This window comes from Phyllopteryx taeniolatus, chromosome 5 (genome assembly GCF_024500385.1).
Source record: "Phyllopteryx taeniolatus isolate TA_2022b chromosome 5, UOR_Ptae_1.2, whole genome shotgun sequence".
In the NCBI taxonomy this organism is placed as follows: domain Eukaryota; kingdom Metazoa; phylum Chordata; class Actinopteri; order Syngnathiformes; family Syngnathidae; genus Phyllopteryx; species Phyllopteryx taeniolatus.
In genome coordinates this window covers 26,914,957-26,930,555 of record NC_084506.1, presented here as the reverse complement: position 1 = coordinate 26,930,555, position 15,599 = coordinate 26,914,957, and the positions used below count along the sequence as shown (strand labels likewise).

Here is a 15,599-nt window from a genome sequence, read left to right as displayed (position 1 = left end):
TCCCAAAGCTCAACTCAATTATATTATCTCAAACCCTAGTAATAAAATAAAAGTAGATGGGAAGGATGTCTACAATATATATATATATATATATATATAGCATTAAAAAACAAGAGCAGGTATATCGAAAAAGTATGGGTAAATAATGTTCTACCGGGGTTCTCAAACGGGTCTGCGAGCCACACCTTGGGGTCTGCAAAATAAATTCTCAATTAAAAGCTGTGATATGATTGTGACGGATCAAATAAATCTGACACACCTGCGTCAGTAAAATGTGATTTTTTTTTCTTTTGTCAGAACAAAAGGCAAATTAGCATTTTTTTTTTTTTTTTTTTAGAAAAAAAGTATTTAATGTATGTAGTATGGTTAGTATGGTTAGTATGGTCAGGCGGCACGGTGACCGACTGGTTAGAGCGTCTGCCTCACAGTTCTGATGACCGGGGGTTCAATCCCCGGCCCTACCTGTGTTGAGTTCAGCTCAGAAAATGGATGGATAAATGACTTTCCTCCCTTGTTAAATTTTGACTTATTACGACTTTATCTTGGAAAAATACAAATATTCTCCTTCGATTACGACTTTTGAGTTCAACAAAATACAGGATTTTCAGAACCTCTTTTTCTCAAAAATAGCAAACTGTATGGCACTTAGGCATAAATATATTTGTATTTAGTTAAAATGTTTAGAGGCACTTATTAAAATGTTATTTTTGATCTAACATTTTTTTGGCTGTGGTTAATTTTGTTCAATTTGTGTTGGTTTAACACTTTCTTTAAACTACATTGTTTTTAAAGTGCCCTATAGTTTAATTCGCATTTGTTCCGATTTATAAAGGGGTCCACGAAAAGAATTCTCCCTTTTCACAGGGTTCCTGGACCCAGATATGAACCAAACCCACCTTGACTAATCGATGTCACAAAAGTAGCTCCTACAAGCAACTAAAATATTGGGCTATTTTTCAGTATATCCTTCAGTGTGCATCATAGAAATGATTGCTTTGTTATGCAATCAACATTCAGTAATTATACACTACAGGTATTACTACAGCGTAAGTCCATTCAGCACTGTCAATTGATTGAGAGGAGCACCTTTCAAACATTCTACTATGTCATCCCGCCTGTTAAAAGCTGATTCTGCCTCAAAGGGGAGAAATTGCTGGCTCGACTTTGTCCCATTCCATTCTGTCTTTTACGGACATTGAAAAAGGGGCTCTCAACGCAGGAAAATCATTACAAGATGAATGAACACATGACAGGCTTTTCAATGATCTTTAATAAACACATTTGAAAAATGTTATAAACATTGAAATGTACAGTAAGTGTAACAAAAAAATATAATCCCAAGAATGTACACTTTGAACAGCATAAATTACAAACCGATGTAGTGTCGAGGTAGCAGCGCTATATATGAGAGAAGGACGGCTTGAGAAAAGGTCGCTGGTTCAGAGGCGTGGGCACCGCCAAGAAGCCCGGCGTCCTTCCTGCTGACGAGTCACCGGTCGCACCGATGGACGCTCGGCCGGCAGACTGAGGACCGGCTCTGGCCCCCCCTCTTGAGGACCATGACTTATTGTTGCCGGAGCCTCGGCTGATGGAAAAATGAAAACAAGTTCAGGCAAGGAAGTCGCTTTTTGATTGATGAGATGCTACACAACGCACCCTCTCGAGTTGGAGCCTGCGCCTCCGTATCCTTTTCTCTTTTTGTTGTACTTGAAGAAGGGCATTTTCTTCCTCTTCTGCCCCTGCGCGCTCTGGCTGCGGAAGTAGGCGGAGGAGTCGTCGTCGTCATATTCCACGGCCTCGCGGCCTCGCGTTGTGTCGATCCAGCCCTCTTCGCCGCCTTCAGCCTGCTGCTGTTCGACTGTGAACAATGCACGCGTTAGACCGTTTTCCCGAACTTTATTGAGCAAAGTATTTTCCACACGTTTTATGATTCCAATTTTATTACACTATTTACAATGTATTAATACTTTTCTCGTGATTTCTATATGGCAGCTTTTTATCTATAGTGGCTAAATGGGGATTCATTGCCCTAAAATAATGATGATCTTGTCTCAATTTACTCGGTGTGACATCTTTAGTTGAACACAAAACTTTGACTCAGGAAGTGTCAAGTTTTTTTTTTTTTTTTACCAGGATTCTGCCACTCGGAGTACTTCTGCAGGACCTGGAGCACCTCAGCCCCGTACTTCTCCAGCTTATCCTCCGTCACACCGTCGATTTGCAGCAGGACGTCCGGGTCAGAGGACAACCTCTCTGCGGATGACATTTGAGTATAACCAGTTTACATAAAGACTGAAAGCTTCACGAGGCTGAATACGTGACATTTTAATAGGAAACGGTATAAAAAAAAAGTTAATACGGGATTCTATCTTCTGGTGGGACACAATTACATGTTCAAATGTCAGTGTTCTAATAAATGGACTTTTCCTATGAAATCCAACTCAATTCCTAACACGGCTGTGTTTACCAGATAACTTTTTCAAGGTGGCAGTGGAGAAGATGTTGTAATAGTGAATTCCGAAGGCTTTTCCCAGCTGCTTGCAGAGATCCACCAGCTCCTTGAGACACTCCTGAACCTTCTGGTCCCTCACAGAGATCTTCCTGGACACCGCAGCTTTGTTCTTCCTCACGCTGGAGGCGCTCTCTGTCTCATAGAAGTCCACCTGCAATGCGGCCCAAGCGTCAGGTGTTGCGTTTGAGCGTGGTACCGCTTGGGTGTCATGTCCCTTCAAGCAGGACACGCGACCTGTATGTGTCCGGACAGGAGGTTGAGAGCTTTTGGTCCCGCAGAGATGTACGACACAGCTTGACCCCCGTTGGTGATGTAAAGGTCCTCCATCAGGATGTTGTCGAGCACCAGTTTTTTGAACAGGCGGTCCGCGTTGTGCTTGGAATAAGATCCTCCCATTCCAAACATGCCCGTCTGGAGCTTAGCAGTTCTGGAACCTGAGAGAGGGGGCGGGGGTCGGGGGGTTAGAGTTAGCGTTCAGTGGGACAAAACGCACACGGCAGCCATGTCGGTGAGGTGCCCGACGAAGTACGTCGCACCTATGAAGATGTCCACCAGCATGTTGAGCGTCAGGCGGTTCTGCTTAGGGGTCCGGCCGAACTTGGCTCCGACCTTCTCACAGTTCTCCTGGACGAACCTCACGATGTGCTTCACTTCTTCAGTGACATTCCTCATTTGGTATTCCTGCATATAATAAACACACACAACCGAACACCAAGAGGTTATGCTGCACTACCTGAAAAGCAATTCAGAAAGCGGGACGTCACATTGTCATTTAAAAGATTCTTCGCTCTGCTGGTCAACTTGTTGCACATTTCTTTTGATCATTTGTATCATTTTTTGATTGCCTTGCTCACGCCATCACCAGCGAGCACTCTCTCATTTTTTTGTCAGTCTAATAAAGAGCAAAAACAACCTTAACAAAAACATATACATACCTACCTCACTTGCATTACATGGCACACAGATCTTTAGCAACTCATAATCAATAAATTATGGCTTCAATAATGGTCATTTTAATGTTTTTATTACGTCAACCTTGTAATGGCAGACACAGTTGCAGCCTGAATCAAAGTACCAGTAAATGAGATTTTGACGTGCCATCAAAAATATCTGGCTATGGATTAATTCACCTTTGCCAATGCTGTTTTCAACCCTGGTAACAAAAAAACAAAAATCAGATCTCAAACATTAAAATTCAAACTCAGCACTCTATTTTGCGAACAAACAAATAACATTGCTGATAGACTCAATTGGATAGTTTATGTATGGACAGAGTTGCTTTCTATTTTGTGCAATGTACTTGTATATTTCTTCTCTTGCATGCGACTTATGTAACATTTATATTTTCTATATCCACAAATCCTGTGGAAACAATGCAATTTCCCCATTGTGGGAGTAATAAAAGTTATCTTGTATTACAAATATTTATTAATAATAATATACTGCCCATCGTCTGAAGTAACGTGTGCAGGGGGCGTAATAAAATAGCGTCCACCAAGAGATTCAATGTGGTCACTCCAGTAATGTCGGACCCCCCCCCGCCCCAATATCCGGAACAGTGTTACGGCCGTAACACTGTAACATTTGACAGCTCTGCGGTAGGTGCACATATTCAGACCCTAGATTATTAAAACTAGTTGAAGATGATGATAATAATAATAAAGCAATACACTTACAGTATATAACGTTTTTCATGATACGCAAAGATGCTTTACAAATGCACACATTATTCATTCACTCCACAGTCACACCTGGTGCTGGTCAGCTACTTGTGTAGTGTCTTGGGAACCACAGCTGCCCTGGAGCAGTTCTATGGCTCCACCGATAACCACCAAACATCCAACCACATTTATTCATTCACAATAAATTCACATTATGTCATTCACAATAATAAGTGGATTGGATGGCCTTACATTTGGTCTGCTACAGTTGTCACAGGTGACGTCCGGGTTGTCCTTACAGAAGCCCCTGTTAAAGTTCATCTCTCCAAAGTAGGCCAGCAGCTGAATCCTTCTGCAGTCCATCATGTTCTCGCAGAACTGCACCATGCTTTGTAGGTTGTTGAAGTGAGTAGCCTTGGTGTTTCTGTCACCTTCTCGGTCCACTGTCATGATAATACAGGTGCAACAGTGGTTTCAGACTCAGAAAACTTGATTTATCCCTGAGGGGCAATTAATAAAGCAGAATAGTTAGTGACAAGTTTACAACATAAAAATGCAGGTAACAAGTGAGAGACAAATAAAATAGGAATATTGTGGATTTCACATACTGTTGATGATCCTCTTGATGCGGTGCACATCGGCGTAGCTGTAGAAGAGGATGCAGTGTGAGATCTCCCCGTCCCTGCCGGCCCTCCCCGACTCTTGGTAGTAGCCCTCCACTGATTTAGGCAGACTGGCGTGGATCACGTAGCGAACGTCAGGCTTGTCGATGCCCATGCCGAAAGCAATGGTGGCACAAATGACCTGGTGGGAGGGCGGGGGCATACGTTTGCGACACTATGGAAATTGAGTCTGTTTACATTGGCGAGAGACAGGCGAGCTCACCTGGCAGCCGTCCTGGTTGATCCACTTGAACTGCACGTACTCTCTGTCGCCGTCACTAAGGCCAGCGTGATAGGACAGCGCAAACAGGCCGGCTCGCTGCAGGCTCTCGGCCATGGTGTCGCAGTCGTTTCGGGACAGACAGTACACGATGCCTGAATCACCTACAAAATAGGTGACGAGATAACAAAATCAGTGAGGCCTCAGGATGAGTTTGCAGCAGCACTACAACAAGTACAGTGAACCCCCCCCCCCCACCCCCTACATTGCGGTTCATCTTTTGCACCCCTGCTATACTGCAGCCTATTTAAGCAATCATTTTTCAATGGGGTTTAATAGTATACAGGAAAGTCTGAGCCGTGCGCCTTCAGTGTAGTACGCAATATGTTGACCATTACTAAGGTCTAGTAATAGTTGTTGTTCCCACAGAGGAGAGGGAATATATTCCTGTTAGTATTGTTGTTAGCTCTTTTTGTATGTGTTGCTGCTCCATGTGTTGAAGTAGGAGTTGTTTTCAATTTTTGTTTGCCCATTTATGACGTTTCAAAATATATTAGCATTAAGGTAGCAGACTTAAGTTAAACTAAATGACATAGTTTTGTTGAAACAAATGTATATTGAATTTTCTTTTGTTTATTTTCCATACCACCTATCCTCACTAGGGTCACAGGCAAGCCGGAGCCTATCCCAGCTGACTGAGCGAGAGGCGGGGTTCTCCCTGAACTAGTCGCCAGTCAATGTGTTTAAAGTTTGTGTTAGTGTGTGAGAGGGGTAAAACTTTTTTTTTTTTTATTAATGCTTTTATATGGTCTCTCTATGCCAGGCATTTTCACTTATTGCGGGTAGGTCTGGAACATAAACGCAATAAACGGGGTTTCACTGTAGTTGTCAATTATTTACGTGGGTAGTGCTTCTTGATCCAAATGACACAGTCCTCGTCAACCTTTTTGGGTCTCTTGGGCAGAACAGCGTACTTAAGGTTTGCTCGGTTAAAGCTCATGGTGAAGCTGGAAACACGAGAAAAGAGGAGTGAGACACCAAAAGCGCATCTCAATCGTGCAAAGTCAGAAAATCACTTACACCTGAGGGCGTGTCATGTTGAGTTGGTGCAAGATATCCTTCTGGACGCGGGGGGTGGCTGTGGCTGTCAACGCCATCATGGGCACTTTGGGGAACTTCTGACGCAGTTCGTTCAGCCTCTTGTAATCTGGCCGGAAGTCGTGCCCCCACTGGAACGTTGACAGTCACTTAGTTGATATGTCAGGTGAAAAAAAGTACCAGGGAGTGTTATAGAAGAGCTACGCACATGACTGACGCAATGAGCCTCGTCTATGACGAAGCGAGCCAAGAGGCCTCGCTCGTACAGGTTCTGTAGGGCTGAGATGAGTCTATTACTGGCACTGACCTTGAGGACAGACAGGGAACACGTCAGTCAAAGTGGCAAACAGACTTAACAGAGCTTCCACAAACATACGTGCAGCTATAATTAAATATTTAAAAAAATAAAATAAAATGAAATATCGCAAAATGGTTCATTTCGGTATTTCACCAAACTACAGTGGAACGTCGCTAGAACGAAGTAATAGGGGAGAAGGCTCATCTTATATAGCCGATTGTCCGTTGCATTGAAGTGTAATATGCACCCATATTACTGTATAGAATACAAAGTTATTGTTTTGTAGGTTTTTTTCGTGGCCTAAAACACCCAGTAGTACAGTGCGAGGTTATTGTAAACAAATGTAAAAAAGCTTGAAACTGTTTGAAAGTTTTACATTTTATCCAAACTTACCACCCCAGTGTGCTTGATCATGGAGGCATTGTTGACAGACTGTACTAATCATAGGCGAGTCGCTTTCATGAGCCGCAAGGAATTTGTGCGCTTCCTAGTTCCAAATCCGTTGCCAAAGGTGAAGGGCTTGATAAAAAAAAAAACTGTTAATGTACCCAAAATAGCATGTTCCAGACTACAAATACTTTTTTTGTATTCCTCACCGCAGGCATGCCGCTCTCTCTCTGTCAGTGCTCTACGCACAATAGATAATAGCTAGAACTGTCATCACATAGCTACCTAATTAATGCCCCACGTCCAACATCGCCCCCATGTAGGCGCGGGAGGCACGTTTCTTGGAATTGGATCTAGTCCTATTGTAGATCTGACCCGGAAATACATCAGTCCCATTCTCTGCCCACATTGCGCCACAGCGCCAGTAAACAACAGTGGCCAATTCTAGAACTAGGAGACCTTGTTAATGGCATTTTAAGTGACAAGTGGAAACTATTTTTGCTCTGTCCCGATGGTCCGTTTTATCAGCTATCCGTTATATTGGGGTCCGTTTTATCGAGGTTCCGCTATACTTAATGCCAATTGTAAGTTTAATACCGAAATGAACCATAATTTCCAAGTTAAAAATCATTGCAATTTTTGTATTGAATGATATATTGAAATTTTTATTTTTTTGAGATGGTGAATTTTGTTTTCTTTAGCTGTAAATTATAATTATCAAAATTATACAACATAATCTAACTATTTCTGTCTGTGTCTAGTGAATCTATATAATATAAAGTATAAGTATGAATTTTTAAGTTTTCCGCGATATTCAACAGTGGACCCCTGCTATTTGCGAGGGACAAAGACCAAGTCTGACTGTAAATGGCAAAAAAACTTGTAACTGACTCTCATTATAATTGTCCTGAAAAAACTTTTTTTGGGAGGGGGCAAAAAAAGTGTGAATATGCAGGAAAATTCCACCAATAAGTGGTTCAGCAAAAAACTGGGGTAAACTTGCCCCAAAATAAAAATCCGCAAATAGGTGAATCTGCAGGTGCTGAAACGCATATATGCGGGGGTCCACTGCACATTATTGCGATGCACCTGTACATAAAATCATCACCTTTTCAGGCGTGACGTAGAGGAGTTTAATGATGGGCTCCTTCCTGGAGAGCTGCATGTAGATCCTCCCTGCTTCGCCGTCACTTTTAGCACCAGACAGGCTTGTTGCTGGGATCTAAAACACCAACAACGATCACTCGTAATATCCCCAAAACAACCGAAAATCTAAGAAACCAAGCCCAATAATAGTTACCGTATTTTGACGACCATAAGGCGCACTTAAAAGTCTTAAATTTTCTCCAAAATGGACGGGGCGCCTTATAATGTGGTGCGCCTTGTGTGTGTGCACCGAGTTCCATCCATCCATCCATCCATCCATTTTCTGAGCCGGTTCTCCTCACTAGGGTCGCGGGAGTGCTGGAGCCTATCCCAGCTATCATCGGGCAGGAAGCGGGGTACACCCTGAACTGGTTGCTAGCCAATCAAAGGGCACATATAATCTAACATCTATAAATGTTGTTGTGTGATGAGCGCTCTGCTTGACTTTTTTTTTTTTTAATACTTTTTTTTGACCGCTTGACTGACTGGCAGCATTTCCTGCCAACACGCTCCTTATACAGAGTAAAAGCGGACGTGGCTGAGGACAGCATGCGGACGTAAAGGGGGAAGGGTGCGTGAAGGAGGACGCTAAAGCCACGCCCCCAGTAGGTATATAGCGCCGGGGTGTGCATTGTGCAAAACAACATCGGTTTGGCTAAGGACACCCGAAAATGGCACCTAGAAGAGACACGCTTACGAAGCACAGTTTAAACTGCAAGCTATCAGTTACGTGGAGGAACATGGGAATCGAGCAGCCACGAGAGAATTCAAGATCAACGAATCCATGGTTTGCAAGTGGAGGAAGCAGTAAAACAAGCTTCGCCAAGTCAAGAACACGAAGCTGAGTTTCTGCGGGAAAAAAAATAAAAACAAAACGCGGAAACAAGGCGAGGTGGCCCGAGTTGGAAGACCAACTTGAGCAATGGATTAATTAGAAAAGAACAGCCGTGAGAAGCGCCTCAAGTCATAATTCGACTGAGTGCAATAACTCTGCCATGTGCCTCAAGTGAGGAAGCTTGCCATCATTCCGGGAGGCTTGACGAACTGCTGGACATTCGTGTAAACAGGGCGTTCAAAGTGAAGTGAGCGGCGTGGGAGCCATGGCTGACAGATGGCGAACACAGCTTTACTAAGACTAGGAGGCAGCGCCGGGCGAGTTACGCCACAATTTGTGAATGGATCATGGATGCTTGGGCTAACGTGTCTGCTTGCACTGTTGCTCGAGCTTTCGTAAAAGCCAGCATCATTTCTGATGAGCCGCACGGCAACGAGAGTGACTGACGAGTACGAGAGGGAACCTGCCGTGTTTGATTGAGTACTTGCCCAGCTGTTCATTTCGGATACAGAAGATAAGGACTTTGATGGATTTGTGGATGAGGATTGATCAAAAAATAACGAGTACATTGTTAAATACTTCAATAAAGTACAACCGAACACAGTTTTGCTACTGCTGCCTAAGTAAAAAAACATTGTTTCAGCGTGCATGCATGCTACCGTATGTTTTAAGATAGCGTATGTTTTACCGTGCCTACGCCCAATAATTCGGTGCGCCTTATGTATGCGTTAAATACAGAAATAGACCCCGTAACTGAGACTGCGCCTTTTAATACGGTCCGCCTTATGGTCGTGACAATACGGTACTATCCTTAAGCCATGGCTCAATTGCACTTTACAACCTTCCTAACTGCACTGTCACACCACCCTCAACTCTCCCCTTACAACCACTTTACACTGGTGTGTGTTGGTGAACAAATGTAGTAACTACATGGCCAACAGCAAACATACATCCAGTGACGTGAGCTTCTGGACTTGATCCACAATGAGAGATTTGAGAGGCGAGATGACCACAGTGACTCCCGGTGACAGACAGGCAGGAAGCTGGTAGCACAGACTTTTACCGCCACCTGCAAGAACACGTCATCACTAGATGCGGACATCTTCTGGTGGCGTTCCACATCTATAGTCGTCATCTTCATAATCCTAAGAGGTGCAAACCTGTGGGCATGAGCACAAACTCATCTTCCCCGAGGATGGCGGCATTAATGGCTTCTTGCTGGTTAAACCGGAACTGATGGAGCCCAAAGCGCTTGTGGAAGAGCTTCATCATCTCCTGCGAATGGGAGAAGGTGAACCCTCTGAAACGGTCGTGTGCCGGGTTTCGGAAGGTGGGTTCTGCAATGGAAAACAGATTTAATTTATAAAAAGTTGCTTGGAGTATCACCTCCCTGCTAGAACGCTATACGGAAAAAGGTTTTAAGACACATCTCTGAATATACAAGCGCTTGTCCTCATTTCAGCGAGGGGCAGAGTATACCCTGGACTGCTCCCCAGTCAATTATCACATACAGACAAATCAACATTCACGGTTGCATTCAGACCTATGGGCATCTTTGAAGTCTTCAATGAATCTAACATGCATGTTTTTGGAATGTGGGAGTAAGCTTTAGTCACAGAGGAAAACCCACGCAAGCACAAGTACAACATGAAAAAGCCACACAGAAAGGCCAGAGCAGATATTTGAACTCAGAACTGTTAGGCAGACGTGCTAACCACTAGTTCACCGTGCTTAGCACCTTAAATTAACTACTCTTAATCAATCAGCGTTAAACTTGGTTCCTTAATCTTCATTCATAATCTTAAGAAAATCACTCAAAATGTTCTTTCATTTTCACTTACTGGGCCAACGTTTTGTCCACAGTGTGTTTTTTGATGCAGACATTTAATCAAGACAGTTGTCTAAGTCAGTGGTCCCCAACCCCCGGTCCACGTACCGGTCCGTGAGGCATTTGTTACTGGGCCGCATAGAAAGAATGACCAATTTAGTGCGTTTCACGTGTAAAATGTGTTTTATTTTGACAATTGACCGCAACAGCTATGCGTCTCAATTGACACGTCAGGACTGCATAGAACGCTTCTGTTCCCACCCCCCCGGCCAACTTGCTAACGGCAGCCAAGCTCAAAGAACCAATCATTTCATAAACCCTTTAGTTCATTACGTTCACTGGAAAGATTCATTCTTTTGAGCGAAACATTCGCGAACGAAACAACACTAGACTGCACGTCGGTCACGTGATGCGTAACTAAAAATAATATAGTATTTAATATTCGTTTTTAAGCCGGTTGTGTTCATTTATTTTTGCTGTGATGACAGCCGGTCCGTGAGGAAAACAATGCCTACTCTAAACCGGTCTGCAGTGAAAAAAAGGTTGGGAACACTGGTCTAAGTGACTCACCAGGAGAGCAGACCTTTGCTGGTTTGGGTGCAGGTGCAGGCACATGCGTTGCAGGTTTGTTCTCCCATGACGACCTGCTCGGCCCACCTTCCTTCACAGCCTTTGGCGCAGTGATGGAGGTCTTTAACGGCACTGCGGAATTTTGGGGTTCGTCGAAGTAGTCTGGGATGTCAGAGTCGTTTAAGTCATCAATGTCAAAGTCGTCGAAAAAGTCATCAGGCTCGATGGGTTCCGTAGCTGTGACGTTTGCCTGGGGATTAGATTTAATCTGCACTTGACTCTTTGTCTTCTTCTTGGGCGAGAAGAAAAGATCATCACAGTCCACATCTGTGCAGGTCTTCTTGACATTGGAGCTATTGTGAGATGTTTTTGAGATGCTGGAGCTTGGAGAAGCACAGATGCTCTCATATTCCACAACTGATTTCCAGCCGTCCTTGGAGTGTGATGGGGTTTCTTTAATAAGGCTGTCAGAGTGATCAGAGTCACAGTCCACAGAGATGACTGAGGAGCTCCTGATCTGCGGAGTCATCTTTGAAACCATGGGTAAAAAGCTGCTGGATGCATCATCTGAAGATTTGTCTTTGAAGCTGGGATCAGAAATCCCAGTGCTGTCAGGCTGCTGAGGCCTTAGGAAAGCATCACCACCAGTAATGAGAATCCTCTTCCTGGGGGGCGGGGGGAAAGGAGACGGATCAGTGGCGTCACATGTTGACAGAATGTCATAAAGAAAAGTAGAGCCACACGCACCTTTGAGCCCTCTTCAGCAGAAGCTCATTTCCACAGGACAGAGCAATGAGCTCGTGTGACGGGATGGAATCCACCAGAGCACAAATAGACTCCATGATTCTATAGAGTTGGTCAACTGTGAGGAAATATTATATACACACACACACGAGGGAAATTTACATAAGGAAACACAAATGAACAAGATGATGACGCACACTTACTTGTCTTGTCATAAGAGGTTTGACGAGGTGTCACGTTAGATCCTTTGGATTGCAAATTATTATCGTTGCTTTCAGCGTAACATGGCTTGGATCTGTTCAAATAGAATAACAAATCAATCACGGCATGTTTTCACCACAGGAAGGTTGTGAGGAGTCAAGCCAATACGGAAACACTCAAGATGAGAATACCGGTCAAACAAACAGGTGTTAAAATATTCATTCATCTTCCGTCCCCTTTATCCTCACTAGGGTCGCGACCGTGCTGGAGCCTATCCCAGGTGACTTCGGACGAGAGGCGGAATAAACCCTGAACTGGTCGCCAGCCAATCGCAGGGCACCTACAAACAAACAACCATTCACACCTATGGGCAATTTAGAGTCTTCAATTAATCTACCATGCATGCTTTTGGGATGTGGGAGGAAACCAGAGTACCCCACACAGGCAGGGGGAGAATATGCAAACTCCACACAGGCGGGGCCGGGATTTGAACCCAGGTCCTCAGAACTGTGAGGCAGATGTGCTATTAAATAATAAAATTAATCTAAAATGATTAGTTATCAGCAATTAATAATCTAGCTAAAATTATTTTAGTAACCTCAGTTTACGTCAGAATTCCTTTCCTACGGTGGCGACAATTTGTCAAAAACCCCAATTTGTACCTGCTGTAGTCGACTTACTACTACTCACTAAAGCTACAGTAAGGCATCATTACAATAAATGTGTAGGAAAGACACTTCCAGGTTATAATATAAACAAATGAAACACAGTATGGCGAAAACTGAGCGTGCCTTCTTGTGCTGCGTGATGTAATCTTACGCCACTGTGCAAACTAGTTACTTGTGCACCCTTGAAATGTCACAATTACAGTCAATTTATAAGAAAAATACTTTGCGGCCATAAATAAAAAACAATCAAATGAAAAACAGTAAATATGCCAGTGCTGAGCGTGCCTCTTTGTGGTGGGTGACGTTGTATTCTTTCGACGCATGCTATTAGTAACCTCCAAATGTCATATGTCAGGCCTGTTGGAAACAGAGCACGTCGTGTGTAATTATATACTTTGCAAAGACAATAAATGTCCATTTTAAATTCTACCAGAACAAAGTGTTGCTTAATTTGTAAACCAGTGCTGCGGTGCACTGTGGATTACTTAGCTACAAGGAATGACCAATTATTTATTATCTTTGAAAGAGAGCATTTGATAAAGTTCTTGTCAAAGATCTCAATAGATTGTGCAGGTGCACCTAATGTTGACACTAGGTAGAGTCAGACAATAACTTGAGGAAAAAGGCTCACATGGACTCCACGGGAGATTTGTTGTAAAAGCTCTCAGGAGATGGTGGTATGTAGTCGAGGTCGTCTTCAGGCTCGGAGTTGGCATCCAACTGAATTGACTTTGGGTCAACCCATTCTTTCTTATCATCTAAGATGGGGAAAAAGAGGCACCATGTTTTGTCCATTGGTTGCTTTACTTTACGCATTAATGCAAAAAAGAACCCTGCAGTAAAACGCGTGTTACCTGTCATGGGCATATCATTACTTTCCTCTTCACTGTCACTAACAATAGACTTCAGATAAGCAGGCTGGCATCCTCTTGGTGTGTTAATTGGAGAATCGTCCAGTCCACACTCATCTGGATCTCCAACTGGACTCAGATCAGGAGTCACTTGAGCTTCATCTGTTTTTACACAACACTGCCCCCCTGTGGATTCTGTACTCCGTTCAGCTACGACTGGCCTGCTGTCAGTCCTACTTACATCTCTATTGAAGGAGTCATTCTTTGTTTTGGTGGGTGTTTCAAAGTCGTCCATATCATCCCAGTCGTCAATCTGGAATCCAAGTGACGCATCCATGTTTACGGGGTTGCTGTCATTGGTACTCATAAGGGGTCTGTCACATTTGGGTGAAGATGGACACGCACTGCCAGAAGATGCCAACGATGACGGGCGCTGAATATCGGGAACACTGCCCGGGCTGATGTCCGAAATACATTTGGAACTTACAGAGAAGAAGTTGTTGATTTTGGACTTTTGAGAGGTCTCGGGCTTGTTTGAAAATGTCAGAACAGGTTGAGTCACCAAACTGTTCTTAGGAACATTAACATTCCTGCTTGCCAAGACATTTTGGCTGGTTACCTTCTGTGAGGTTTCTGTCCAGCTCGTACCTGATGAGGACTTCTTTTTAAAAGAAAATGGCCTGAAAAATCAACAGGAGAGAAATTAACACGCTGTATTGCTGATGGGCTTTCGTGTAGCCATTATTTAAAAGAGAAGGTCACGGTTGAGCTGTAGCCCATCCTAGTGGACTTGCCAGAGGAAAGGTCCCAAATAACCGGTCGCTAGCCAATCACAGGGCACATGTAGACAAACAGATTTAGACTCACACTGATGGCCAATGTAAAGTGCAGTGAACCTAACATACATGTTTGTGGAATGTGGGCGAAACACCCAATTCATAACATGCAAACACCACAGTGGAAGGCTGGAGCCGAGATTCGAACTCAGACCCTCAGAACTGTGAGGCAGACTTTCTAACCTCTTCATTCCGTGCTGCTCAGAAGTAAAATATTGATGACTATTTGATTCATAAGTGCTTTACAAGTCATAGTGGGTTAAGAATTTTTTTACATATTCTTGTGACAATTTGAATATGTTAGTCATGTCAAACACACTGAAATAATAAGATACCGATAGTTTTTCGTGCTCGAAGCTAACTCATGCTATTAGCATAGAACGCTCTCCTTATGAGACTCCTCCACTTACCCCGATTTAGGTTTCGCCAGAGACAGTTTACTTTGGGCGGCGTTGCTGTGTCTCGCCAGCTGCTCTTTCAAATTATTCTGAGGAAGACTGGACATTGTTGCTGCTTACAAGCTGAGCTAGCAACTAGCTAGCTGGCAACTTTGTCCGCGCTAACTTCGCCAGTAGTTTATTCGGCACTTGGTCGGAACGCCGAACGTGACAAATTGCCACAGTGACAAGCCCAAAGAGACAGTTGCTGGTTGTAAGTGATTACATTGATCAAATGAAAAAGCGAGTGGCGTCTGCGGACTTTGTCACGGCAGCAATAGCGAAGCGTGTCAGACAAGGCGCCTAACCAAAGAGGCTACCTGATTGGCCGAGAAGTTACCGCTGAGGATTGTGGGATATGTCGTTTAATAGCTGTGCGGCTGTGGCGTAGTCAAGAATGGATCATAATTTGATTTTAACAAGATGGTGGTAGTTTTAGTTTGCATTGATGGAGAAATGTAATGCATTATACTAAAACGCCTGTTAATACGACACAGTGCAATGAGTGCAGTAGCCTACTGTACAATTTGCACAACCACAATATCACAAATACTATATAAACAAACGTATTGTGACACGAAAGCCCCTCTGAAATAGTTAATTAAAACAGAGCATGATTAACTTTGTAAATGCTTTAAAAATTAG

At 43.6% G+C, this 15,599-nt stretch overlaps 1 protein-coding gene across 2 annotated transcripts; it reads right to left on the bottom strand.

Moving 5' to 3' along the window:
• Positions 1-1,252: 1,252 nt before the first annotated feature.
• Positions 1,253-15,292, bottom strand: blm (BLM RecQ like helicase). 2 transcript variants are annotated; one of them, XM_061774310.1, is made up of 22 exons: positions 14,928-15,292; positions 14,301-14,361; positions 13,685-14,210; positions 13,462-13,588; positions 12,165-12,256; positions 11,965-12,079; positions 11,218-11,882; positions 9,980-10,156; positions 9,770-9,888; positions 7,947-8,060; positions 6,362-6,460; positions 6,136-6,284; positions 5,956-6,062; positions 5,059-5,219; positions 4,782-4,977; positions 4,426-4,616; positions 3,049-3,193; positions 2,747-2,946; positions 2,468-2,663; positions 2,131-2,253; positions 1,657-1,858; positions 1,253-1,585 (listed from the first exon to the last, which is right to left on the bottom strand). In XM_061774310.1, exons 1-22 carry the CDS (start codon positions 15,020-15,022, stop codon positions 1,399-1,401), a joined length of 4,047 nt encoding a protein of 1,348 aa, XP_061630294.1. In that variant the 5' UTR covers positions 15,023-15,292; the 3' UTR covers positions 1,253-1,398. The 2 variants fall into 2 exon arrangements, with proteins under 2 accessions (XP_061630294.1, XP_061630293.1); XM_061774309.1 differs by having other exon boundaries at positions 13,685-14,361.
• Positions 15,293-15,599: the final 307 nt, after the last annotated feature.

Excerpts from the sequence above, each read along its gene's own strand:
- blm (XM_061774309.1), bottom strand. The coding sequence starts at position 15,022 with ATGTCCAGTCTTCCTCAGAATAATTTGAAAGAGCAGCTGGCGAGACAC. Across the intron at positions 13,589-13,684 it reads TAATGATATGCCCATGACAG|ATGATAAGAAAGAATGGGTT; the intron begins GTAACACGCGTT and ends TCCCCATCTTAG. Across the intron at positions 6,285-6,361 it reads AGGCTCATTGCGTCAGTCAT|TGGGGGCACGACTTCCGGCC; the intron begins GTGCGTAGCTCT and ends TCAACGTTCCAG.